Raw genomic sequence first — 27,731 nt, 5'->3', positions numbered from 1 at the left:
CCATTTGGGTTAACACACCACAAGAAAGGCTGCCTGATGCTGAGATCATAGGACCCACCCCACTCCCTTTGCATAGGAAGCTTTTTCTTTTAAGAGTCAAGCCTAGCAGACCCAGGCCCAGGGTCAGCATCTGCAGCTCAGCTGTAGGTTGCAAGCAAATGAGCAATGTCTCTGAGCCTCCCCTTCCTGTCTGTGGGTCTCCTTCAATAGTCAGGGAAGGAAGGCCACATATTTATCATGTGAACACTTGTGGCCTCCTTCCTTCACTACAGATGGAGCAGAGGACAAGGCCTCTGGTCTTACTTTAGACACATGAGGTACATACAGTCATGTACCACTAGACACACAGATACACAGCTCATTCATATATATACGGAGCTACACATACGGTACCTAAACATGTCACACACATGCACAGAACACACAGTGCATAGACTGCACCTCGCACATACTTCACACACATATACAAGCCCACACTCCTCCTAAATTGAGAACATTTATGAAGCCAGCAGCTCTATCTGTCGATGTCCGCTCCCGGCCGGCAGGAAGGACACACGACAAAGTCTGGTAGTGGACAACCTTTTCTTTTTATTTTCCTTCTCCGTACAGCCTGCCCTGGGTTCTCCCAGCTGAAGCCTCCTCTGGTCCGCTCCCCGCGGCTCCTTTTGTGCTTCAGTCTGCCCCAAAGCCTCTACCGGTCCGCTCTCCGCGGCTCCTTTTGGGCTTCTACTTCCGGGCTTCTATCTGGCTTCTTCTTCCGCCCAGGGGTGGCACCGGTATATATACGGGTACAGTGTCCAATCATGTTAAAGTAAGCAAGGCAAGCTGATTGGCTAACATCATCAGTTGCCAGGCAGACTATATTGTTGAGCGGGTTGTTTACGCGGTAAGCAGGAAACTAACATATTCGATGGGAGGGGTAATCTACCTCAGGCCTCACTCTTTACTACAGGCCTCACGTCCGCCAAGTGAGGCGACCGGGCTCGGGGCTGCGGCTCCCAACATCTCCCCCTTTTTTATTTTTTATGAATGTGCGCATCGTAGCCCTTCCTGGACTGGGTGCAGAGGCTTATGCCCTATGCGTAGGCCCACCGTAGGTCCTTGGCTTAGACCCTGGTCGGCCGTCCCATGGTCTGCCAAGGCCCTGAGGCCCTCGTCCTTTTTCTAGGGCCAGGCACAAACTGGACGGAACCTGGATGCACACAAGCTTGCACTCATTCTCTCTCCGTAAAGAAATCCCCTCGGAGAGAAATTTAGACCTGGGCAGCATCTAACAGTCCAGCGGCTTACGTGCAGGATGGGGTAGGGCCTGGCTTAGGTCGAGTCATGCTGGGGAGGCACGCTCTTACCCGTCATTGACTCATCTACCCTGCTATATCATAATTTTTTAGAGGAGGAGTGTGGGAAGCTCACCGTCCCTAGACTCGGTCGTAGGCTAGGCGAGCGAGCCATGCATATGCCTGAGGATCTTCTTGTCCATTTCGGGCTACCGCTATTTCTATTCATCTTGTTGGTTGGTCTGTGATGGATCTCCAGTAGGGCAGGTCTGATCTTTAGTCGAGGGCTTTGTTGTCCGTGTCAGTCTCTCCGGTATCCACAGTGGTTCTCGTCCCGATTCCTGTGGGAAAACACAAACCGCGCCTCGGTTCCAGCTGATTACCGGATCCGGGCCCATCCATTGTCCTGTCAGGACATCTTTCCACTTCACCCACCCTTTATGGTTGGGGGAAGGGTTGCAGTGCTCCACAGCTGGGGAGCGATTATCATTATTTAAATTTAAAAAATTGTGTGTGAATAGTGCCATGGATAATCGTGCCTTTGGGGCCAGGCCTTGGCCTACTCCCCCTTTTTGTTTTTGTAAAATTTCTTTGAGGCTTCTATGAGCCCTCTCAATGATTCCTTGACCTTGGGGATTGTATGGGATACCATGTTTTAATTGAACCTCCATCATTTTGCAGAACTCATTGAAAGCTTTGCCTATATAGGCTGGTCCATTATCAGTTTTTAATATTTTTGGTTTGCCCCATGCGGCCCAAGCTGCCAGGCAATGATTGATCACATTAGACACTTTTTCACCTGTTTCTGCTGTTGCAAATATGACGCGAGAACAGGTGTCTGTGGAAACATGAACATATTTAAGAGTCCCAAACTCCTGTATATGTGTGATGTCCATCTGCCAAACATCACCAGGGATCAAACCTCGAGGGTTTACTCCCATCGGTATGGCAGGTTTGTATGTGGCACAGGAGTCACATAGTCGCACGATATCTCGTGCATCTGCTCTAGAAACATGGAAATGGTTTGCTAGTGTCCTGGCATTAACATGAAATTTATCATGGAAGGCACGGGCTCGCTCGATTGGTGTTAGTAAGGTAAAAATCCATAACGGGCGAGTGGCAGTGTCAGCAGCCGCATTCCCCTGTGCCATAGGCCCTGGCAGGGATGTATGTGCTCTTATGTGAGTGGTGAAGACCTTATGGTGTCTGTTCTGAAGCAATGTCTGGATAGACAGGAACAGTCCAGCCACTGTGGAAGTGGATCTAATTAAACTGGCAGTCTCAAGCACTTGCATAGCATTGACCACATATCTAGAATCGGAGACAATGTTAATGGCTTCTGAGAACCGTTCAAGAATCATTTTAACGATCTGCAGTTCTACCACCTGAGGCTGATCTGGTTTAAATTGTATGGTAACCGGGGGCTTGCCTAGGATCACATAGGCGCCTATCCCCGTCTTGGAGCCATCTGTGTATATTGTAGTTGCTGGGACTAATGGCTCAGAGGCAGTAACCTTTGGAAAAATTATAGGGTGCTGAGTGACAAATGACAAGATAGGGTCTTTAGGGTATTGATTGTTTATATCCCCATGGAAAACACATCTCAGAATGGCCCAGGTATCTATGCAGGCAGCCAGGGTCTTGATCTGGCTGGCGGTATAGGGTACTCGGATGGCTTGTGGTCCTGAGCCAAAATGTTGGACAGCTGTATCATGCGCTTCAAGGGCCAATGAAGCGACTGCCTCCGGGTAATGCTCTATGACTTTTGCAGGTGAGACCTTAGGGTGTATCCACAGTAATGGTCCTTTCTGCCAAATCACCGCTGTGGGCTGTAGACTAGTCTGTAGCAAACAGACATCAAAGGGTCGCCCTGGTTCAATTCTGTGTAAGGTAGCCCCACCTAAGGCTTTTTCCACTCTCTGTAAGGCAGCTCTTGCCTCAGGAGTGAGCCTCCTGTGGGAGGCTATATCTGGGTCTCCCTTCAGAAGGTCGAACAGGGGTTTGAGATCTGAATTTGGTATATGTAAATATGGCCTAATCCAATTAATGTCTCCCAATAGCTTTTGCATGTCATTTAGGGTCCTAACGCCATCCGTCCTAATGGTGATCTTCTGTATAAGTCTGGAGGCGACACTGAGGTCCACACCTGCTGACCCAGGGGTGGCCCTTGTTGAAGGCTGCCACCCTGAGCTGTCCTGTCTCTGGGGCGGGGGCCCGCCTGTGAAGGGGGCCCCCTCTGGCCGTTTTTTGGCTCTCTAGCATCTTGTCCACAAATACGGTTGCCCTGAGCATCAAAGACCGACCCACACTCCTCAGCTTTGTGTGATCCCTTTTTGCATCGCCCACAAACATATGGTTCTTCATTCCTAGGGCGAGGCCTAGCATCTGCATTGTTTGGGCAATGACGTTTAATGTGTCCTGGCTCCCCGCAGGCAAAACACCCTTTAGCCTTACATTCCCCTTCTAACCCGCGAGGTCCCCTCTGCTGTACAGCCGCGGCCAGGAGAGCAGCCACTCCCGAGTTGGAGAGCGGCCCCCCTATCTCTCTGCATATCCTAATCCAGGCGTTGAGGTCCTTGTTCTTATGAGGAGCTATCGCTGCCTTGCACTCCTTTGTACATTGCTCAAAAATCAGCTGTCTTACCAGCGGTTGAGCCACTCCCGGATCAGGAAATATCTTATCGGCAGCATCTTGCATTCGGGCCACAAAGTCAACAAATGGCTCTGTGGTACCCTGAATTATTTTTGAAAGACACAAGGAGGCAGTTCCGGCACCACTTACCTGTTTCCAGGCGCGGAGCCCTATGGCATTGATTTGTTCATAGACAGCGCCGGGGAACTGGGTCTGGTCATCAGCGTGCCGACCTTCTCCCATAAGCATTTCTTTGTTCCACCCCCGGTTTCCCCGATTGGCGTTTCTCTCAGCCTGCTCTGCAGAGAACTCTGCGTACCAGGCTCGCCAATCCAGGTAACTGCCCGAGGGCAGACACGCCTTTGCCAGCTGAATCCAGTCCGCGGGGGTGAGGGGCCCAGAAGACAGATTCTCCAGCATGGCAATGGTGTAAGGCGCAGTCGGCCCAAAGGTTGTAACTGCATTTTTAAGTTCTCTAATCTGCTTTATCTCAAAAGGCTCCCATACATTGCGTCCCTGGCCCATAGCTACTTGTACAGGAAATATCTCGTAGGGGCCACTATCTATCCCAGGTGGATGTACCTCATGAGACAAGCGTCCCCCCTGCCAAAGCCGCCTGTAAAAATACCGACCCGCCGGCGGCGGAGCATAAGACGGCGGCCGTGATTGGGCGGAAAATGGGGGCCCGTGCATCACTTCCTGTTCTGGCGAAAGGGGAGGGAGCTCCCAGGCGGCCGCCTCGTGGCGAGGGACCGCCTCCCTCTCGCGCCGGGGCGCACTCAGGAGCTCTCTACTCCTCCGCAGACCAGGTTGAGCAGAGCGCAATTCGCGGCGTGACGCTGGAAAAGAACCCTGCGACTCCTTATTGAGCGACTTAGGCTCCTGACAGCTGGTCTCTTTGGCCTCCCTGCCATTCAACTTTCCCTCGTCCTCGGAGTCAGACGACTCCGAGGCTAGAGCCCCGTCCTCCTCCTTAGCATCCTTGTTCCCCTTGACAGACACCTCTCGGGAGCTCCCTGACTGGGCCTGCTCAGATACCCTGCGTACTTTTGTAAGCTCTTGAGAGCTTTCTCCACAACCACCCTCGCTCTTAGTGCCGCTACCTAGCATGTTTCCCATTTTTTAATATGTTACTCACCGCGTGAGGCCCAAGGAATCCGCCACTTACGCGTGAGCCTGAGGGGAGTCTAAAAGCCCTGTAGGTGCGCGCCACCCAGAGCCCAGGCTTATCCCCAACTCACCTGTCTCGCAGCTCTGTACTGGAGCGTTGTCCACTTCCACGTCTCGGGGGTGATCAGTCCCCGGGCGGGCCTCCAAATGTCGATGTCCGCTCCCGGCCGGCAGGAAGGACACACGACAAAGTCTGGTAGTGGACAACCTTTTCTTTTTATTTTCCTTCTCCGTACAGCCTGCCCTGGGTTCTCCCAGCTGAAGCCTCCTCTGGTCCGCTCCCCGCGGCTCCTTTTGTGCTTCAGTCTGCCCCAAAGCCTCTACCGGTCCGCTCTCCGCGGCTCCTTTTGGGCTTCTACTTCCGGGCTTCTATCTGGCTTCTTCTTCCGCCCAGGGGTGGCACCGGTATATATACGGGTACAGTGTCCAATCATGTTAAAGTAAGCAAGGCAAGCTGATTGGCTAACATCATCAGTTGCCAGGCAGACTATATTGTTGAGCGGGTTGTTTACGCGGTAAGCAGGAAACTAACATATTCGATGGGAGGGGTAATCTACCTCAGGCCTCACTCTTTACTACAGGCCTCACGTCCGCCAAGTGAGGCGACCGGGCTCGGGGCTGCGGCTCCCAACATCTATCAATTCTTCCCCTCACTGTTCCCTAACTAGAAGCAGATTATCTTCCCCTTAACTGTTTCTGAGCCACAGTCCCTCTCAACGGACTCTAAATCTGGTGACTTCTTTTTCTCTTGTTAGTCCAGAGCCATCTGACACCATTGTCTGGGAGTTCTGTGTAGCTGTAGACTTTTATCGCCTCATGAATCTAGGAACCCAGGATGTGTTCACAAAACCTCACAGGACACCACCATGTACTGAGTAGCTACTGTGCACCAGCTCCTCCACATCTGCACACCTTCATCACACTCAGCAAGAAATTGCTGGTGTCTCCTTCACATAACCAACAAAGCCAATGAGGCTCAGAAAAGTACAAGAACAAAACTGCCCAGGGTCTCACAAGCAGTAATGGGCAGAACTGGAATTTGAATCTAAACAGTTTACTGGTCTGAGTGTTCCACTGCCCACGCCAGCCTGGTGAGATTGAGCCCTCGAGGAGTTCCTCATCCGTTACCCTGAATGCTACCAGGGCACAGCTTTCCTGTTTCCCCCTGACTTGTCCCCTCAGGCAGCAGGCTGGAGGCCTCCACCTCCCTCGCTCCCACGGGTGTGGCCAACACAAATTCCTCATTAGAAAACGCTGTGCCTTCTGGACAAAGGCACTGTGTGACAATCTAGTACCTTCTCGATAGACTTCTGTGAGGAGGCTGACAACAACTTCTCCAGCCACTGAGCCTGCAAATGTACCAGAGTCAGTTACCACCAACCTCGATGCCTCAATCCTTCCAGGCCCAGCAGCAGGGCAACTGGATCTTTAGGGGCTGGAGCTGGGGGTTCCTTCACAACAGAAAATGGTCTTCCGTGTCAGGCAGATCTAGGTTAAACCCAGCTCTGTCACCTTCCATCTATCAGACTTGAGCAAAGTGATTTCTCCTGCTGGAACCTCAGCTCCTTGGCAATAAAGCTATCAACACCTACTGTCCCCAGCGCAGTGCTTGGGTTTCAGTCTTCCGGTCTCTGAATGCTAGAGTTGGACCACATGACCTTTACACTCCTGTAGAAACACAGCTTCAGGCTAGAACAGAGGTGTCCATCTTGCTCCTGGGTATAGCGGGGAATTAGATACCTTGTGGTTTCTCTCAGGGTGAACTCAGCCCTGAGGAAGGCTTCTGCTTTATTTTGACACAATTTTATTGACTACCCACAATCCATGTAAGATGAAAGTCTTGGGGAGTGAATGTAAACAAACACAAGCCCTGCCCTTCGGGAACACACAGACTAGACTGATAGGAATGATAAGACCCATAAAAATAAGTGCTGTGTAGCTTGGAAAGTGGTAAGTGCCTGGGGTAAGAGTACAGATATAAGGCTCTAAACGCTGAGAGCAGAGAGGGGGTGATTCCCTGGAGAAAGAGCTCACATGTGGCCAGTCCGTGAAGGGTAGGTTAGACACAAAGAGGACCAACATTGACAAATCAGAACCACAGTTTTGGAACTTTTTGTTAGTCCTCTGCCATCTGCAGGAGCCAGGCTGTAAAATCCCTTAAAGCCGTAGATCATTTCCCACTTTTTCCCTGAGGGTCTCTTTCCCTGGGTTGAAGAGTTCAGGGTTTGCATGAATGCGCAGTAGCCCAGGCTGATCCTTGTGCTTGGCCATGAAAGTGCTGCCTCCTGATACCCAGTCTCTTCCTTTGCACCAGCCATTATTAAGTGTGGGGATGAGGCATGTGGAGCCGGGGGGCAGGCACCCAGCTCAGGGAAATGGTGTTGATTCCGACTGCAATAGACCACGTCCCTGGTACCCTCGCTGTCCCACCAGCTTGCCTATGCCCAGATCTCAGCATTCTGAGGAGTCAGCCTGTAGAGGAAAGGAAATATCAGTGAGGAACAGTTGGTTTAAGTCACCTGACTAGGGTGTGTGTGTTCAGGACTAGATGTTTTGCAGTTGATTTAAATCTGGATCAGAATTGTGCAGCCCTCAGCACACTGCTATCTACAAAAGATAAGCTCGAACAATCCCCTGCAGGACCCAGCTGCCAGAGAACCAGCACTCTGCATGTAAACACAGCTACTTGCCAGACTCTAATGCCAGGTGAAGAAGCCTCTGTTATTAGCAGAAGGGATCCAGGTGGATCACAGATGGGGCTAAGCCTCCCACAGAGGCAAGGGTCTCTAGATGGCCCACTGTTCTGGCAAGAATCGAGGAGGGGCCCCGGGGTGCTCTGGCCCAGCCGAGTTTTCTCCACTTGGCTCATCAAGGCTGAATCTCCCCACCACAGAGCAGAAGACAACCCCACACTGCAGCGCTTGCTATGTAACACAGGCTGCCATGTCATTGTGTCTCACTGGCAGCCATCTCCTCCTGTGCGATGTGGGGCTAGTGCAGTGATGCCCCATTGATGTGGAGGCCGGGAAGAACCCCCCACAGACTTGTGAGTGAGTGCAGGAGACTGGTGTATCTGTCATCTCTCTCCTTCCTTATGCACCCTACTCACCAGATCTGGTACCATGTGACTCCTGGCTCTTTCCCAGAGTCAAAATGAGCAAGACAGGTAAACAATCCACTCAGGGCAGTCAGTCAGCCACAGCACTAAAGCTGAAAATATGAAGAAGGACTTCCAGGAAGTGGCAAGAATAAAGGGATATGGCTGTTTGAAGCAAGGAGTAGTATTTTGAAGGTGATTCATGGCATTGTGTATTTCACTGTGATAACTTTTTTTCAGTTTAATCATTTTGTGATCACATCTTATAGTTTGTGTAGAAAAACAAGAAAATGCACATGAAAAGAGAGCCAATTTTAAAATGGCTGCAAGCCAGGCATGGTGGCATACACCGGTAATCCCAGCACTTCGGAGGCTGAAGCAGAAGGATTGATATGAACTCGGGGTCAGCCTGGGCTACACAGTGAGGTCAAGGCCAGCCTGAAGTACATAGCAAGACCCTTTCCAAAAATAAATAATAAATAAATAAAAACATTGGCAATCCCTCTGTGCAGAAATAGCCAGCATTAGCATTCTACTAATAACCAGTTTTAACAAGTTGTCAAATTATTTGTATAAATGACTACATTAGTGGGATCGCACACTGACCTTTTTTCAATGGAAAAAGTTATCATCCTGGCAATGCTCTTGGACTGAGGAGAAAAGAAAAAGCCCATCTATGCTGGGATCCGTTTCAAATACAAATTCCTAAAATATTACAACTATACATGTAAATAATTGCAGCCACAAAATGTATTATAAAATAACACAGGAGACTACGTAACATCAGAGATCACTTATGTAATACAGGAAATGCAGAAGCCAAAAGGACAAAATAGCAGATTTGAATACTGGAATATTTTGAACTTCAGTGTGATGAATGGCAGCAAAAATACAGTTAAAAAATGGTAGATTTCTGTGAAACATTAGCAACATTTAACAGACAGAGGATTAACACCCCTTATCTCAAGCCCAGACCTATAGAACCCAGTATCTGCTTGAGACCGACTCCCATCCTACGCCTGCATGCTTCCAAGCAGTTTCTTTTCTGTTAACAGATATCTATGCTTAATGTACAAAGAGTGCCTACAAGAAAGAACAACTTGAATATCCAAACAGAAATGGGCAAGGAATATAGAGGAAAAAGAGAAGAACAGTAGCCAACGAACGTGAAAAGATGTTGAACTTCATTGCTGTCAAGGAAATTCAAAAACTAGAAAATTGTTCAGGGGCTGGGGATTTAGCTCAGCAGCATAAGCGCCTGCCTTGCAAGCAGGCAGTTGTGAGTTCGATCCCTGGTACCAATAAAAACGAAAAAGACAAAAAAAAAAAATTGTTCAAACCTGGTGCTTGCAAGAATATACAGAAATGAGCATCCCCAAACACTGCCAGTGCAAGTGTCAATTGGTACAACTTTTGGAGGAAGATGATTTGGTAGAAGCCACTTGAATTTTAAATGTGTGTACTTTATGACTGAACAATCCTACTCTCAAGGGATGGAAATTATGTATATTTACAAGTATGCATGTCCATTGCAGTAAGGTTTGTAATAGAAAAACATCTGGAACAAGCTAAATATCCATCAGAAGTTTATTACTATATATTAATTACTATATATTCACATTAAGAAATACTATTCAGTCACTAAAAATAATAATATAGGTGCTGACTTGAAATGATACATATGATATGGTACTGAATAGAAATAAAGCAAGTGAAAGACCACTATTGCAAGTAATATTTGGTTTATGAAAAAAATATGCACATATTTATATTTGTGTCAGTTGTATAAATCTTGGAAAAAAGTCTGGAAGTATTTGAACCATGTCCAGGGAGTTTGGTACTTTTTGTTTACCTTACTGTTTTTGTTTGTTTGTGTTTTTAAACAGAGTCTTACTATGCCATTCAGGCTGGCCATGAACTCACAGCACTCTTCCTGCCTCAGTCTCCCAAATGCTAGGATTACAGGTGTGTACCAACATGCCCAGCTGGATTTGGTTGTTGGAGAAGAGGGATTTTGCCCTTTTTAAAAAACTCTGTGTGTGTGTGTGTGTGTGTGTGTGTGTGTGTGTGTGTGCTAATTGTTATTGAACCCATGGCCTTCACATTGAGCTATATTCCCATTCCCTTATTAGATTAAACAATTGAGACAGGGTCTCACTGAGTTACAAAGGCTTGCTTTGAACTTGTGATCCTCCTGCCTCAGCCTACCAACTAGCTTGGGTTACAGATGTGGCCCACCACATCTATCACTTTTCTATCTTTTTAGTCAGTTCAGTCATTAGCCCACTTTATACTTATGTTTGCTGAGGCTCGTAGAAGTTGTCATTCACCCAGGTCAGCGACAGAGGCGCTGCTAAGTGGCAACACCAGGACATCAGGCGAGGTTCAGTAGGGCCCAGGCCCTCATTTATTTCACATTACCAGGCTGCTCCCCAGCTGTGCATTAGCAAGCACAGCTTACAGGACTCTGTCTGAGCGTCTAAGGATTTGGGCTGACAGAAATGAATCTATGGCTAGCCCTAGAGCCATTTCTTGGCTGGATCTTGGCCACAGAGTGCCAGTGCTGAGCTATGGGGACGTCTAGGGGAGGCGCTCTGCTCCCACACTGTGCTCCTGTCCCAGGATCCTCAGAATCCACGCCAGGTGCTGGAGTGAGGCCTGGTCTCTCTGGGCTACTCTTCTCTTTGAGAAAAAGTTACAGTCTATGTGAAGTTCCCCACCTCCCTACCTGGAGACCCACGAAGGACCAGACCACTACTAACCCATGTTGTCTTACACCAAAGGCGCTATGGCCTCTGTGGACTGCGACACCTCCCTGCCCCCTTGGGGCCCTTCATTTGTGCAGTGTAAAAAGGCAACACTCCCAAGGCCTTGCCCACAGGTTTTCTGAGAGAACCAAAGGAGGTTTTTGTGGACTTGCCTGAAGGCCACGGCCATAAAGAAGACAGATTCTGAACTTGAAAGAATGAAGCTTGTCAACTATGGAGCCTCCTGGGAGGGCCAACCCTGCACCTCTGCTGGATTAAGATGTCCTTGAGCCCACCAACGCACCCTGCCAGGCATGACAGCTACTATAACTCAGGGCAGTGCTGCCCCAGCCCCTCGCCTTGTTTTTCCTGTGCTGGTGCTGCTTTTGGCTAACCCTCTGGCCTCCTGCCTGAACCAATATGACAGTGCCGCCCTATCCTGGTTGACATTCCGGACTTGGCTCCTCCGCTGCTGGTCTTGTGATGCTCACCTGACCCTACCTTCCTCATACACCCTTCCGGGACTGCTCACACAGAGCGCTTCTGGGGAGCCGTGGCCAAGGTGACCTACCAACAAGCTGACACATACAAAATTCTACAGCTAAGAAACATTCTAAGGCTGTCAGAGTTACTCTGGCTCATCATCCTGCCCAGCCTCGTACACAGGCTGGTCAGTCACCAGCGATCTCCCATGAGGAGCTGGTGACTGAATACTGAAGGAAATATTCCTCCCCTGCCACATGCGACAGCTTAAGTCCCTGCAGGTAACCCACTTGAGAAGGGGTTGAGAGCTTTCCTGTAAATGATAAACTAGTAAATAGTTTAGTCTTTGTGGCCAAGAGGCACACTGTGGGTTCTTATGTGGATACTTAAAAGCAAAAGAGAAAATAAATTTCTCTGAGATTCCACTGATGAAATCAAAATAGAGTGCAATAGTATAACTCTTTGGTAATAAAGGTCTCCTAATAAAAAGAACAAAATTCTGTTTTGAGGAATAACATTTTGCTTCATTGGAATTCAAAGTGTCTTCTGTCATTAGAATCGATTGCAAATGGTCATCGGTTCTTGCTGATGTGTAATGAGGTTTTATGTTTGAAAATGACAGGTGAATTTCACATAATTTGTACATGTCATAAAAGACTCTTTAAAAATGATTGTAGCTTGCAGGCACCATAAAAACAGGCAGTGGGCTGGATTTGGCTTCAGGCTATAGTTTATTAATCCTTGTAGGGATACAGTAGGATATTCTCATTCTTTTTAAAAAATTTTTTGGCTTCTGCCCCTGCCTTCAAAATCCTGCACTTTCTACCACCTTAGGCTTCCAAGGCAGTCTCATTCCCTGCCCTAGTGCCCCTTCCTTCTCAAAAAGGAGGACAGGGCTGGACCTAACAGCTCCACAGAAGTGCTCCCTGGGACTTCGTTATTGCTCAACCACCACAGCAGTGCAGAATGGAGTCAGAGCTGCTGCCAGCCTTTCCCCTTTCCAAGGCTGGTGTTAGCTTGGTCAACGGCAGGACAACGGCTGAGAAGGGCTCGCTTGTGGCTTCTCTCCACCCCAAACCACAGAAGAGGAGAGGCCTTCAAGAAGCTGGGTGAATGGGAAATAGTCGTGCTCACCCAGTGCTTCCAACACAGAGGACAGATTTAAAAAGCTAAAATCTCATTGCGTCCTGAAGTCTCACTGCATTTTGGGAAGATGACTGATAATAGCACAGAGTTCAGTGCTGGCAAAATGACATCAATAATGCATGACAATGACCTCACTTTTTTGTAAATACGGAGAGGGCTAAGATAAGAGATCAATCATTCATCAACTCACTAATTTATTTAACAAACTTTTCAAGCATCTACAGTGTGCTGGGCACACCCCAGGCATTGAGTATGCTGCAAAAAATAAAGCAGATGTAGTCCTTGCTAGCACAGAGCTAACAGTATAGTCATCCCCTGGTATCCACAGGCATTTGTTCCAGGATGCCCTCATGAATGAATGCTCAAGTCCCTTGTGTAAACTAGTGTACCTGCATAAAATCTGCTGTGGAGTTTGGATCTGGAATATCTGTGCCCAGAGAGGAGACTTTTGAAAGTGACTGAATCATGGGGGCTGTTTTGGCTTTTGTCCAGATGTCACCCCAAAGCTTTATGTGGTCCTAGGTGGGGGTTTTTCAGAGGCAGCTGGATCTAGAGTGTGTGGCACTGGGTTGATTCATGGTGCAATGCTAGGATCAAGGGTGCTAGGATTAGGGATGAGAGCACTTCCCACCCTAAGCAGCCCGGATGACAAGATATAAGGGATAGAAAGAGTCGTGGTCCTCCCTTGTTGCTTTGCTACCTTCTGTCTGCCATGAAATATTTCTCCTCTGCAATGCCCATTGCCATGCCACCCTGCCTGGGAGCCAGCCAATTATGGACTGAAACCTCTACAAATTGTGAGCTAAATAAACCTTTCCTTCTTTACTCTGGGAGTCAGGTATTTGTTTTTTTTTTTTTTTATTTAAGGAGAAAAAGAAAAAAAAGCAGAGAAAGGATGCAAGTTATACAGATTTACAGAAAAAAATAAACAGTAGGAAATCACTAGTTAATGGATTACATATTGTCATCTTAGAAATAATTGTTCAAGTTACAAAATTAAAGCCTATAAAGTGGACATTCCAATAGCGAGACTGCAAACAGTTCTGTTCAATGATCCAACAAAACTCAGTAATATCATTATCTATCTTATACACTTAAATATACATGCAGTTATATTGTTTAGAGCACTTTCTTTTCCTCTCTTTTGTACAATGACAATTACACATTTTGGGTTTTGTTGCTCCCACAGTTCTTATTACTTTTTTTGGAAGAGAGTAGAACCAAATGTGACATAACAGAACAGTCAGTCAAATCAAAAGGGTGGACGTAATAGATAATGTAAAAGCATAATACTAGGTGATCAACAATGGTTACCATAATGTCTCCCGCTATCTCTAATAGAATTGCCTATATCATTAGTTATAATAAAACTGAACAAAACAGTAAAGAACAAAACCAAAAAAACCAAAACATTGGAGACATTATAGGTCTTCAAAAGTAGATAATAGTCAACCAGAATGGGCGTAATAATGAATCCCACTGTCTTCACAGCTGTTGCCTAAACTTTCGAACCTGGTACTATCAAGCAAAACAGAATAGAGGAACATCAGTCAAAACAAGATGGTGAGAGCAATACAGGGCTTTAAATCAAGATAATGGAAAATCAAAGTGGGTTACTATAATATATCCTGCTATTTTTAAATTTATTTTTCCCTTAATTAAAAGGATAAAAAAGTAAATAATAAAATTGAGATTGAGATAAAAGAGGGCATAACAGCAAATCAGCGCAGATCAAAACATAACCATTTAAGCAAAATAGTGTTTCACCACAAGATTATCCCGACATAAAAGTAGTTACCATATTGTCTCTTTCCTTGAAATCTTTGAGCATAACTTCATATACTGTAGCATCAAATATATCAAAACAATGTAAAACCATTCAAGAGAATGACAGTATTACAGGGTATTTAGAATCAACTAACAGAAAATAAACAATGGTTTCTGTATAATCTCCTTGTCTATAAAAGGTTTTGCTTATACTATCATATATAATAAAATCCAATAAGATACCACCTGTTTAGACCAATGGAGACAGAAGAACAAAAGCTTGATGAGACTTCAAAACAAGATGATACTAAATCAGTATTACCTCTTAAGATGTCATTTTCTCCAAAATAGCTGTTCCTATCATCCAATCTTCTCTGCCTCATTTCTGTTGAGCTCTTTTTCTGTCATTAGTTGTCAGTTTGTCTTCTTCATTTTGTTTTCTGCTCCATTCATTGTGGCCTCTCTGCTGCTACTTCTGGATTCTTCGTATTTTTCTTTTTTAGAATATCTTGCAGTATTCTCTGTAGAGTTGAATTGGTGGTTGCATATTCCCCTAGTTCTTCTTTATCCTGGAAGCACCTTGTTTTTCCATCAATTTCCAGGGATTGTTGTGCAGGATATATCAATTTTGGCTGGAGATTATTATCTTTCAAATGAATTATTTCCCCCCATGCTCTTCGTGATTTGATGGTTTGTGCTAAGAAGTCTGCTGTAATTCTGATGGGTGTTCCCTTGTAAGTGGTCTGTTTCTTGTCTCTGACGGCTTTTAGTATTCTGTTCTTGTATTGGATTTCTGGAATTTTAATTATTATATGCCTGGGTGTTGCTCTGTTTGGGTTGTAGGTGGCTGGGGTCCTGTATGCTTCATACAACTGAGTATCTTTACCTTTTGCTAAATTAGGAAAATTCTCCTGGATTATTTCTGTGAGTAGCTTTTGTAGTTCATTTGTTTGTGTTCCTACTTCTTCTTTTATGTTCTTAATTCTTAAGTTATAGACCCTCTTATCATCTTCTAGTCTTTGTATTATTGCTATTTGTTTCTTTGTTATTTTTAAGAAGTTTTTCATTTCATGCTCCCATATTACAAATCTGCCCTCCAGTTCAGATAATCTGTCCTTAGTTTCTTTCAAGCTGTTATGCCAGTTTGCGATAGACTTTTTAGTTTCCTGGTAATCTCTTTGAACCTGCTTCACGTATTCTATGCTTTCTCTATTTTCTCCATTAAATAATTCTCCCCTCTTTTTCTGTTCTTCCATTCCACCATCTGTTTTTTCTTGGGTGGTGCTTAGCATTTCTCTAACTATTCTGCTTATGTCTAGCTTCAGGTCATTAATAACTTCATTCCTGAACTTGTCTATGAGGCTCTGAAGATAGCGCTTTATATCTATTGGTGCTGTGTCTGCTATTGCCTTTTTCTCAGGATTGGGGGCCGAAGACCCTTTCTTGTTGCCTCTTCCCATATTCTTTGTTCCTTATATATGCAAGCGTATATAGGAGGCCCAGCTTCCTTCCCTGTCAGCCACAGTCTGATTGAATTGCGCTGGCTAGGTGTTCCCACCCATCACAGCGCACCAGGGAGTTACGGATCAGGCAGCCTACTCGAGGCCCACCCCTCCAGGTCAATCTACCTTCAGGAGCTGGGACTTGTGCTGTGCTAGCCTACTGGGTCTCAACCAGCAGCTTCACGTGGGCTAGGCACTGCTCACCAATCCCGCTTGAGAGGCAGATTGGTGACTGAAGTCACTGCAGCGCCCTGTTCCCGCAAGTCTGCCCGGTCCCAGAATGTCCTCTGTTGGAGTCTCCTAGACCGTGGGAAAGAGACCCAGTTTTCCCTCACTCACTGGAGATGGATGCACGGCTCCCCGCCCGTCCTGCTCTCAACTCCGTTCACCGATTCCCGTTCTCAGAGCTTCTGCGTGTCTCTCTCCCTGCCAAGCCAATGCAGACGCAGCCCAAATCACGGCTTCCAATGGCGCGGGCTTCAGCTTCCACGCTGAGGCTTTATCTGTTCCTGTTATAGCACCAAGATTGCATTCCCAGTTGGTTTCTCTCAGCCCAGTTCATTCTTGGATCACCGGGACATATCTCCTCTTGCTTATGATTCCTTACTCAGCACCATTCCTGAATTCTAAGCTGGGTGTTTCAGAGAGCCTCCATAGCTGCTGTTAACTGTCTGCCATGTTCTCCCGGAAGTCCGAGTCAGGTATTTGTCTCAGCAGTCAGAGAAAAATAACTAAGACAGGGGCACTATATCCACTGGTGAGTTAACCCACTGATGCCTTTTATGACTGAATGTGGTACTCGGAGGAGGGGCCTGGTCAGAAAGTTTAGGTCACTGAGAATGTGACCTGGAATGGTGAGTTTCCTTCCAGCATCCTTCCATTCTCTCATTGCCTCCTAGTCATCATAACGTGTGTAGCTTTTCTCCTTGGCAGGCCCTCCCACCGCACCATTTCTGTGTTTGAGCCTGCCAACTGTAGACTGAAACTCCTAAAATTGTGAGCCAAGATAAACATTTTCTCCTTTAAATTGTGGGTGTCAAGTACTTTGTCCCAGCCATGAGAGAGTGACACCTGCACTCAACCTTCCATACACTTTAAATTATCTCTAGATTACTTATGATAACTAATATAAATGTTGTGTAAATAGTTGTACTATATTGTTTGGGGAATAAAGATCAAAATAAAATGTCTGTACACATTTAATACTGATAACAATTTTTTCCAAATGTTTTTGATCCAAATTTGGTGGATGTAGAACCTACAGATATGTAGTGCCAATTTATGGTTCAAGAACATTTGCTTAAACCCAGCATTTCACAACATATTACATAATCCCTGGGTTTAAAGGACTGATGAAATAATATGGGCTAGAAAGGATTAAATAAAATACCAAGTTACTTTAGAACCTTTAGTGTATAGATTTCTACTGAGAATCTCCAATAGAGGGATACAAAGCATGCAGTCTTCTCCAGCTTAGTTAACAAAGGTATCTGTAACTTTTGATACATTGTGTCACTTGAGAAGTCTAGAAGTTTAACTAAGTAACTCAGCAGTTCTACATTCCTGGGTGTGGAGGACCTGCCTTTACTCTAGGATGCTGTTCATTGTGGCAATCTGAGAAGTTCAGAAGTTTAACTAAATGATTCAGCAGGGGGTCAGGGTTATTACTTTGTAAACATCCTCAGCCTGTGCAGGGGAGGCACAGAGATGTATGGGTGTAAAAGACTCCCTACTCCCACCCCGGAAAAGGGGTGGGTAATCTATAAGCAATAAAAGAGAAATGAGGAAAGAGGGATTGCTGGTTCTTCCAAGGAGCTCTGGTATTTGCCTTTAGCTTGGACAGTATCTCCTGGCTTCTGGCACAGACCATTCAGTCTCCGCCTGGAACTCTTTAGCCTTTGTCGTAGACTTTTCAGCCTTCTGAAACAGACTCACTGGCCTTCTGATACAGTCTTGCATGGGACACTACAGGGAGCTCCAGGCCTTGGACTGGACCCTTCAGCCTCCAGTGTGCTGACACCTTCTGTATGCTTTCTCACCTGACTCCATGGTTGACCATCGTAAGCCAATCTTGTCATTTCCTATACATTCGTATATATTGTGTTATATCGGTTTCTCTAGTGAAACCTGGCTAATACAGCATCCTTTCATGAACTGTATCTTATGAGAACAAAGTCACATGGAACAGTTTAGAGAGCACAATTCTATGTAGGTTGTACGCTGAACAACTCTTATAGAACATTCACTTTGGTACCATGTCTATGGTGTCTTGGAGTTGTGTGATCAGAGTATAAGACTTCTATAACTACAGAACAAAGCCTGGACCGCACAGGGTTCACCTGGCCAATACCAACTGGGTTTTGATTCCTGAGTCAAGCCTGACCAAGACAAGAAACACAGTTACGCTCTAGCACTGTTGAAAAGGGCCACCATGCTTTGCCTTTTGGCTTTTTCCCATCAGTGTGAGTGTCAATATATTGGGAAAAGGTAAAGAAAATCTCACTATGATTATAAAAATAGCTTTGACCTTGTGGAGACAACTGCAGATTACACTTAGAAAGCTACTGAAATATAGCTAGCAACCTCAGAATTGGAGTGTTTCTTTTTTGACGGTCCTGACAAAAATCAAGAAAAAGATTTTGGTGGGTCCATTGGGGTCAGAGTCCTTTTCCTGAACCAATCACTATAACCCAGAGGTTAAAGTACTCTGACTGACTTGGACATAATACCTGATACCCAAAACTTAAGGAGGAAAGCAAATCAGTGGAAGAGGTAAGACAAGAAGCTGGCTCCCGTGCACTGGCCAGGCTGAGAAGACTGGCTGCAGAGAGCTTGGGAGTTGGATTTATCCCTTAATACGTTGCTCCAGAGGGTCTGAACCCCACTCCTACTCCACTCCCCCAAATAAAAGCTAGCCACAGATGGCTGAACAACATGTGAAATGAGGGGCCTCGTAACTCTGGGAGCTGTGCAACTGGAAGGAAAGAGACAGAAGAGGGTGGCCTGTGGAGAAATGGTTCCCCAGGATCTTCAAGAAAATAGGGGGAAACCGGAAGGATGAGTCTGCAGAGGGGTGGGAGCTCCACTCTGGGCCCTAGGTTTGGGCTGGCAGGAGCCAGCTAGAATCTTGGGTCTCATGTCCCAAGAAGGACCCTTGGGAGAACTCAGGAGGCCCTGCTGAGGAGGGAGAGCTGCAGCCTGGCTGACTGGCTCCCACTTCTCTGAGCTGAATGCTGTTCCCATGCCAGTAGTAGGTAAGAAGCCAGTACAAGGCCTGCTGAGTGTGCCCTGCCTGCCCTTTTTAGGCACTGGGCTGTAAGAGTATAAAAGCAGAAGAGGCTACACTCAGGAGGAGCTCGGAAGGAAATCATGCATCACCAAAGGAGCAACTGACATCTGTCTGATCTGCAAATCCTACTGGAGGGCGGATCAACCTAGGCTGGGTGCACCCTAGGAATGGCCCAGAGCCGCTCAGAGTCTGGTGCTCAGAACTCAGGGCCTTGCGGCAAACAGGGAAAGGCCTGCTTTGGGAGGATTTCTAGACTTAGACCTTAGGTAGTAGGCAGGAGGCCGGAGGCTGTGAGTCTAAGGGGCAGCATTCCCTGGGTTCCTGGCTCCCTCAGCCTCCGCACTCTGCTGATTCCTGTCTGTAAGGAGTGTATCCTTGGGAATAGGTCAGGTTTAATTATTAATCATCTGCCCGGTGTAATCAGTCCAGACCAAGGTCTCTCTTTCTTGCCTCTTCCACTCAGGGGCCCCCGGCTCAGCCCCACCTGCCAGTGCCTTCTACATGCCGGAGAGGAGGGTGCCAGGAGCCTCCCTACAGCCCACGTCTGTGGGAGGCATCAATGAGGTGTGGGTATTAAGCACACAGGCGTGGCTTCCAAGGTGCAGGTGAACTGAGGTCATCTACCCAGTGTTGACACAATTGTCATAAACCTTGCCTTGTCCCCAGCTCTGCCTGGGAAAGTCCTGGCGACTGGGTGAGCCTGGCTAGGTGAGGATGCGGAATAGGGACAGAAGGTTTAGGGAGGGGACTCCCCTGGGGGCACAGGGAGCTGGGCAATACAGGCAGAGCTATCTAACCAACTGTCAGAGTCAACTCATAGCCTTGAGTTAGGGGAAATGGTGAGGAAAGGGCGGGCAGGGGAAAGGAAGTGGGTGGTGGGTTGCTCCTTGGCACGGATCCCAGGACTCACCCTACTCCTTCACCTAGGCAGCTGGACCCATCCTCATGGTGCCTAGCAACTGGGCAGAGGCCTGGGGTTTGGGGCAGCCCCAGGAATGGGAAATGATTCCCATCAGCACTGGCCCTGTGGTGGGCACTAAGGAGCACACTGTCCCTGCCTCTGTGGCCTCCTTGAGTGCTATAGAGGCAGATCTATAAACACATCACAAGGCCACATGATAAGGGCCATAAAGAGGGATCTCTGTGCATGTGCCTGAGCCTGACATAGGGGTACAAAGTGTTCTGGGACAGCATGGGGGAGCAGGAACACCTGGGGAGGCCCAGGTGGGCCTTGTAAAGAAGAAACTGTCAAGGAGAGTGATAAAGAAAGTCATGTTTTCCAAGCAGTAAGAAAAGGAGAAGCACATTCCGGGTAGGGGGAAACCACATTCTAAACCAAGGAGAGGAGAAAGGCTTGTTCAGCAACAGGAACTCGAGGGCAGAGGGGCCGAGGTGAGGCAGGGTGAGCAGGGCGAGCTGGGAGCCAAGCTAAGGCCCAGGAGGAGCACCCACGGCCGGGATGGGGGACACTGGCTTGGTGGTGCCAGTGCACCCCACACTGACTGAAGTGCTAGGTGTGCTCCTCATGGCAGGCCCCCTGCTGGGGCTGGAGATGCTAGGGACCATGTTTCCCTAAGGTTAGCACAGAGGAAGGTTTAGGAAGGAGACACCCCATCCTGCCTTGAAATGGACAATGGGTTTCTACAACTTAGACAAATGTAGCCACAATCCTGCCCCGGTGTACTTACTGTCATGTGGGCCAAGCAGCTGTGGACCTCTGGATGCCAGGAAATGTCACCTTGACCTCAGGGACCCCTTCATGCAGATGAGAAATCATTCTTTTGTCCCCCCCAGAAGGGTGTCCACTCTGCTCTTCTCTGGTGTTGGGCTGTCATCTACCTAAGGGTTTCTTCAGTGCTTCTGCCCATGCACAGGAAAGCACTTGGAGAAAATAGTCAGGTAGAACAATGTCCCTTGGCCGTCTCTATACTAAGGAGATGGCCCTGGAATAGATCTACTCTCTCTTTTTGCCGTGGCTCTCAGTCATTATATGCTGACTTAATGCCATTGTCAGTCCTTGTATATCACACGCGGAGTGCCTCCAATCTTCTTCAAGCCTCGTTAAAAATTTTTCTGTTGGCTTAATCTGGTCACACCTGACATGCATTGTATTTCATTTTGACTACTTGTTGAAAAGAGGTGGTGGGTAAATAATTAATTGTTACCGGGGAAGGAGAAGTTGAAAGAGCACAGCACTGGCTGGCATTCTGGGGCCCTGGGAAATTCCCTTGTGATCACTGCCTCTGCCCCCAAGTCCCTGAAAGCAGACAGCGGAACAGTTTCCTTTCGGCCCCTCCCTGAGGCAGGAGGAGGATAAGCCCTCCTCAGGGATCCTCCTTCCTCTCTTCCCCAGAGACCCAGTTCTCCAGACAAAACTTTCAGAAAGATGGCTGGAGATTTAGCTCAGTGGCTTAAGTACCTCCTTGGCAAGTGTGAGGTTGTGAGTTCAATCCCTGGTACCACCTTCTTCTCTGTTTTCCTCTGTGGGCGGGGGCCTTTCTTGACCTATTTTCTAGGGAGGGAAGAAACTGTGATATCAGTTTCTAGAATTTAATAACTAGGGTGCCTGTCGCAAGCACCTCACATTCAGTTAAATTAGGATGGAGAGTAGTAGTTAAGAGGGAGGGTTGAGCACATGGATCTGCGGTGGAACCTAATTCTGCTGCCTGCCTGACACTTTGCAAACTACTTTGTCTCCCTAAGCTGTAGATTCCCCATTTACACTGTGAAGAGGCCAAGGGAAAATGTCCCTGAAGTGTGCACACACAGGAGATGATTCAAACATGGCCTCAGTGACAAGCATAATATCAGTAATGGCTCGTGCAAGACAGAAAAGTGTGTGTAAATCTCAGAGTCCCTTGCTGATAGTGACATGACTCTGGTGACACCAAAAGGGCCCAGAAGTCTCCCCAAGAAGGACCTCTGGCTCTGCACAGTTCTCTGTCTGCAGGAGCTTGCAGCCGTGATTCAGCCATTAATACAGAGACGGCCTGGAAGGCTGACCCACCTAAGCTTGGACTTACTCCTAGTAAGTAGGAGTCCTGCCATGTGCCCCAAACCCAGGCTCATGACACTGCTCCTTTCCCTCACAGGGCTCCGTCTGCTCTGCCCAGGCTGCTCTCTTTTTCTCTATCTCCCACTCTCAAACCTTATCTACACTAGAGTCTTCTCTACCTTGACTGGTCTTCATTCATCTCCTCTGCACCCTCCTCCACCCAGTAAATAAATGCCCCTTCTATTCTAGGAGCTGCTGGGGAAGTCCCCAGTTGCATGTAGGGTGGCACTGTTTGGACTGTGATCAGTGCACTCCACTGTGTCGCTCAGAGGCTTGCTACAATGCAATCACCTGGGCTTTCCCCATAACCAGACTCTCTATGAAGGGGCCCAAGAATCTGTATTTCCAGCAAGCTCTCCAGGTGATTTTGATGCACACAATGCATGAAGGTCAACAGTTTGTCCCGAGTGCCTTGTCAAGGGTCAGAATCCAGATAGGGTTAGACCTGGCACGTTCCTGACCTAACCTAACTGGAGTAGCCTAAATTCTTTTGTGGCCCAGCAGGACTGCCCAGGGGATCTGGAGCCTTGTAAACTGTGTTGCCTCAGGCAAGTTGTTTTCTCTCTCTGGTCCTTTCTTCTCTTGCAAAAGAAAGGACCGAGATTTAGGGGTGTCTCACGAGCTTAGAATTCCACTTGTGACAAAGCTCCTGTAAGACCATCATGGTAGGATAAGACAGTGAGGAGCTGTCTGAGTGATGGCTCCCCACTGCCCAGAGGAACAGTCAACCCAAGTTCTTGATGTTCAAGACAAAGGTCTTGGACCACACAGGGCCCAAGATCAGCATGCCAGTGGCCTGACCTAGAAGGGTCTAGGTCATGGTAGAATCAGGCAATGACAGTCTGGAGTGGATCCCTGGGGAGAGGTGTAGGCACGGGAGCAATCTGAGTGTCAGGGCTCCAGCCCCAAGGGCTAGCTCAGAGCCAAGCTATCAGGCCCACGGGGACATCAGGGAGCAGATAGGGTTCCTCAGACATTGGGGAACAACTCAACTTAGTTGGCATTGTTTTCTTAGCAGAAATGATTGAGAAAGAACTAAAGAAGACCTGAAATTTGAAGCTTCCAGATTGCAAAAACCAGATTTGGTGCCCTGCAGTATATCAAGTGTGCTCACCAGCAGCTACTTTAACCCTCGAGGTGATTAATATAATTAGCCTCTTTATACCCAAGGATGTCACAGGGGGTTCCCTAGGAGGGCACCCAAGCTGCTTGACTCTATGGGCTTCCATCTCCCGGAATACACCAAGGATGATGTTCTTCGAAGTTGGGCCACCAGGGGCAACGCCCTGAGACTAGACACAAGGGCCACCCCAGGCATCCCGCATCCTGAACCTGGGCAGCAGAATAAGCTTGAGGCCCGTTCCCTGCTTTGGCCAGCTGGTAGCAGAGAGGAGTGGCAGATAAGGGTGTTTCCCCCGGCCTCTTGCTTGGGAACTGGAGGCCTGTGCTCAGCCTGAGAAGGGCCACGTGGGGGAGGATGGAGGAGGAGTGGCAGGCAGCAACAGGCTCAGCAGGAACCTTCTTCAGATCTATGATCTGCTCCCAGTAATTATAGGTGGCCCCACGCTGCCCTCTGGGTCCAGACTGCCCAGGCCCTCCCCACTGATTTGGGATCATTGCCAACAAGAGGGAAGAACCTAAAGAAGGCTTGAAGCCATTCAAAGAACCAGCCAACTGGACCCAGGAGATTGACATTGTTTCCTTAGCAGAAATGATGGAGAAAGAACTAAAGAAGTCCTGAAATTTGAAGCTTACAGATTAGAAAAACAAGATTTGGTGTCCTGTAGCATACCAAATGTGCTCTGCAATGGTTTTAACCCTGGAGGTGATTATCCTTATCCTCTTTTTTACCCCAGGAAGTAGCCTTAGGGAGTCACAGGGCTGGCAGAGGCAAGGCCAGCCACTGCTGGCCAGACATGTCCCTACAGCACTGACAATCAGATCTCCACGGTCACAAGGGAGGCAGCCACCAGATAAACCAGGACGGTGAGATTTGGGCACTAGAAGACTAAGGAGCACAGAGGCACAAAGCTAGGGGTCTGTAAGAGGCAAAGAGGTTTGTCTATCCGTCCCCTAGAAGAGCCTCTCATTCAGTCTCCTCTGGAATCCTTACCTCTGACTGCCCGATTCTCTTTAGCTTCCTAACCAGAGTCCTATGTGGGACCAATTTTGTGCTCGCTGCCCAAACCTTTAAGATGTCTAAGAGACAGGAGGCAGAAAATGCCAATCTCATTGCTCAGTGAGGTATCTGTGGGGACCCCAAATGTCAAGGGGCCCCTGTAGGACACATGGCTACCCACTCACAAGCTTTCTAATTCTCTTTATTAAAAATCTTTTTTTTCTTTTGTAAAAACAAACATTTTGCGGTCAATTATACAGATCAGGAAAAGCATGATTTATAAGACACTCAACAAATCCTAATACTTTACAAGTTCAAACTTAAATTAACTATTTTTTTTTTTCTTTTCTCCTAAACTTGCAAAACAAACTGGTCCAGTTCAAGTAGAATTTAATGGATCACTGCCTTGGACTAAAAGGCCAGGAAACCCTGATACTGATGGCCACTGCTCATACCAACATCAGCTTTACCAAAGTCTTCAGGAGAATGGGCTAATACACTATTCCCAGGTGTGAGCAATAAAAGAACTTACACAGGCCTTCGGTCATGTTAACTCAGGGTGCAAATGGATCTGCTGCTCACGGTAGCAACCACTTTCAAGCAACTTTTTGGGAGAGACACTTTGAAAAGTTTGATCAAAAAACATTGAAGAAAAAGCTTTAAAAAAATCAGTATTTTCCTGGTTGCCTTTCATATTGCATTGTGTGGCACACGTAGGAATAAAAAGTGCAAATTACAGGGTCAGTGAAGGGTCAAGCCAATGGAACTGTATAAAAATAAATAAAAATAAATATATATATATGTATAAGACACACATGTATAGAATCTCTGATGGTTTTAAATGGAAGGCTGTGGTTGAATAAAGAGTCTGTCTCTTCTCTCTCCCTCCTGGACGCTTGCTTCAGCTTTTTAGTGGGAAGATCAGTTTCCCAGCCAGGGACCCGTTGGGAAGTCAGCTGTCTGGGTTTCCATGGAAATGCTGCTGGGTGGAGGGGGCGGGAGCTGGTGAGGTCGGCTTTGCTTGCTCGCTGGGGGATGGAGCTTCCAGCCTCTCTGACAGCACACTGTTCCGGTCTGTGAGGGAGGGGGTCGGCTTTTCCCAGCCAGATTCACAGAGCTCCCCTCATTGGGAATGAAGACACACAGGGTGGGAGGGTTTCTGAGAAATGGAGACATAGCCAGTTAATGTAGAATGCTAGGGTAACCTGTGGAGCCGGCCAGGAACAGGCTGGGCTGGGCTGGGCCCCACTCTTTAGCCTTTTCTATTTGAGATCAACCTCCCCAAGGCCCCAGGACACATAGGCTCAGGTTTCTTGCTTTTCCAGCTTCGCCTTGCCGCTGCTTCCGGGCTGGTCTGTCTCGCTCTGGGTTCTGCATTTGCGTCCTTTCTGTGCCTTGGTTTCCTCACTGACAAATGTCAGTGTTGCTCTCTTTGCCCTTCTTCCATTCGTGAGAAGTCAGAACGTGTAGAAGAAGAAAAGACAGGAACAGCCCCACATAGCCCCTGCCCAGTTCTCCTGTCAGGAACAAATACTTCAAGAAGCTCCCAGGGAGGAGCTCCCCATCACCCTCCTTGTCTTATTTTTCACCAGCTAAACCACAGAGGGTGCCTTCCTGAGAGTCTCAGGTCATAGACACAGCGTCGGGCTCCATCTGACTTTCCTGGGAGGTCCCTCCCTACGCTGGCAGACCCTCAGGGCTAGCACCTTGGCCCCTTCTGCTGGAACATCAGACTGACACCCAGCAGCCCAAATATCTGGAGCCTGAGGCCCTGACCCCATGGGGAATGAGGACTCTATTCCTGGTGACATTTCAACATCAAGGTCTTCACATGTGGTCAGCCCCCAGCAGCACTCTGTCCTCTGCCTCACTGGAAAAAGCGGCCTGCAAATACCTGCCTGACCTCAAATGCCACCTTGCAGCCCTGCAGCCTTGTACTTCCTCAGCTTCTTCCCCGCTGAGAGGTCATTTTAAAACCACTCCACTAGGAGGTCTCTGGACCACACGCCCTGCAACTCTGGCACAGAGGAGGGGCCAAAGATGCCATTTCCTTGTCACTGTGTCTGTAGCCAGTGCCTCCAGTGGCATAGCCCAATGGTCCACCTCAGCCCACACCACTGCCGCATTAGCTATTCTCATCTTCCCCTAAAATGAATCTATAAACAGTCCTTGTCCAGAACACAAGAAGTCCTAACACCTCCTGAAATCCAGAGGAAGGAAATACGTCTGGAGGGAATTTTTCAGAGCTCCCACAATGAAGGGCTCTTTTCTTTCTCGATAAAATTAATTTGATTTTACTTTAAGGCATGTAAGTCTGGTGGATTTCTGGACTAACTGGGAGGATGAGAGAGATACTAAAAATGGGAGTTGTTCAAGCTAGGTATGGTAGTACATGTCTATAATCCCAGCACTCAGGAAGCTGAGGCAGGAGGACTGCCATGAGTTCAAGGTCAGTGTGGGCTATTTCATGAATGCAAGGCTAGCCCGGACTACATAACAAGCCTCTGTCCCCAAAAAACTAAAATCAAACCCTAGGAGTTTTTCGTAAAAGGTGGTATCCAGCTGGAAGAAACCAGATATATAGAAGCCGCTCCACTTCGGCCAGTTGGTTCTCTTTGCTGGCCCCCTCAGGTCTTTGCTGGCTTAGCTCCCCTACCAGTGACCCACATGGATGGGCACATGGATGCCAGGCTCGGGATTGGCTAAAGATTCCATTAAACCTTTTCCTGTGTCTCAGCTGGACCTAACCTGTTATATCCTATCAAGAATTTAAACACTGTGAAATCCCTGAGAAGTTGGACTTTATGAAAAGGAAATGATCCTTGGCACAGAAGGAGAGAGAGAAAAGGAGGAGAGGAAGAGAAAAAAAGCAAATGGAAAGGTTCTGGGAGAGATATAAGAGTCCAAAGAGTCAGTGGCCCTCGACAGGCTGCACAGGCCAGGGTATCTTGGCACCTGGAGTCATTTGAGGGGTGCTTTAATGAGTCTTGAGAGCAAACCCAAGCCACTGCCCTGCATGGGTTTCGTTCCTCTTCCGTGTCACTCAGACCCCACTTCAGCGAGCCTCCTCTTCCAGTGACAGCAGGGCAGCATCGCCTTAGAGTTTTTTCCTCTCAAAGTGTGGCACCATCCCGCCGTCCTCGGGCCTCGGGCTGCTGACTCCTACCATCTCCTTCGTGCCCTCCTCGGCCAGCTGGGACAAGTACTTCTGTGGTGGGCAGAGAGGAATAAAGGAGGCAGGGAGATGTCAGTGGTGGCCTGGTGAGGCAGGTGACAAGGAGGGTGTGCTCAGGCCCCTCTCTGGGTGGGCCACCCCCTTTGTACCAGTTACACCAGGACCCCACTATCCTATCTACAGATGGGCGTCCTGTAGAAAAAGTGGGAAGCACAGCTACTGTCAATGGCAATGACCGCCATATCCCTCGCCTTAGTCCTCCTGAACACCTC

The 27,731-nt window shown here is 47.7% G+C and overlaps 2 protein-coding genes across 6 annotated transcripts in view; both read right to left on the bottom strand.

Moving 5' to 3' along the window:
- Positions 1-1,495: 1,495 nt before the first annotated feature.
- LOC134475209 (endogenous retrovirus group K member 24 Gag polyprotein-like) lies at positions 1,496-21,199 on the bottom strand. The gene is made up of 2 exons (XM_063244695.1): positions 20,799-21,199; positions 1,496-7,551 (listed from the first exon to the last, which is right to left on the bottom strand). The coding sequence occupies exon 2, from the start codon at positions 5,026-5,028 to the stop codon at positions 3,352-3,354; it is 1,677 nt and encodes a 558-aa protein (XP_063100765.1). The 5' UTR covers positions 5,029-7,551; positions 20,799-21,199; the 3' UTR covers positions 1,496-3,351.
- A 3,266-nt stretch (positions 21,200-24,465) lies between these two features.
- The window catches only part of Rbm20 (RNA binding motif protein 20), a 185,722-nt gene continuing 182,456 nt past the window's right edge, over positions 24,466-27,731 (bottom strand). For all 5 annotated transcript variants that reach the window (XM_063244691.1, XM_063244690.1, XM_063244693.1 and 2 more), the window contains one exon: positions 24,466-27,492. In XM_063244691.1, the coding sequence (XP_063100761.1) occupies positions 27,382-27,492 (111 nt within the window). In that variant the 3' untranslated portion in view covers positions 24,466-27,381. The remainder of the gene's footprint in view (positions 27,493-27,731) is intronic.

This window comes from Cavia porcellus, unplaced genomic scaffold (genome assembly GCF_034190915.1).
Source record: "Cavia porcellus strain 051 isolate PalLab524CR breed Dunkin Hartley unplaced genomic scaffold, mCavPor4.1 scaffold_2, whole genome shotgun sequence".
Lineage (NCBI taxonomy): Eukaryota > Metazoa > Chordata > Mammalia > Rodentia > Caviidae > Cavia > Cavia porcellus.
This window is presented reverse-complemented; position numbering and strand designations above follow the sequence as displayed.

Excerpts from the sequence above, each read along its gene's own strand:
- LOC134475209 (XM_063244695.1), bottom strand. The coding sequence starts at position 5,028 with ATGGGAAACATGCTAGGTAGCGGCACTAAGAGCGAGGGTGGTTGTGGA.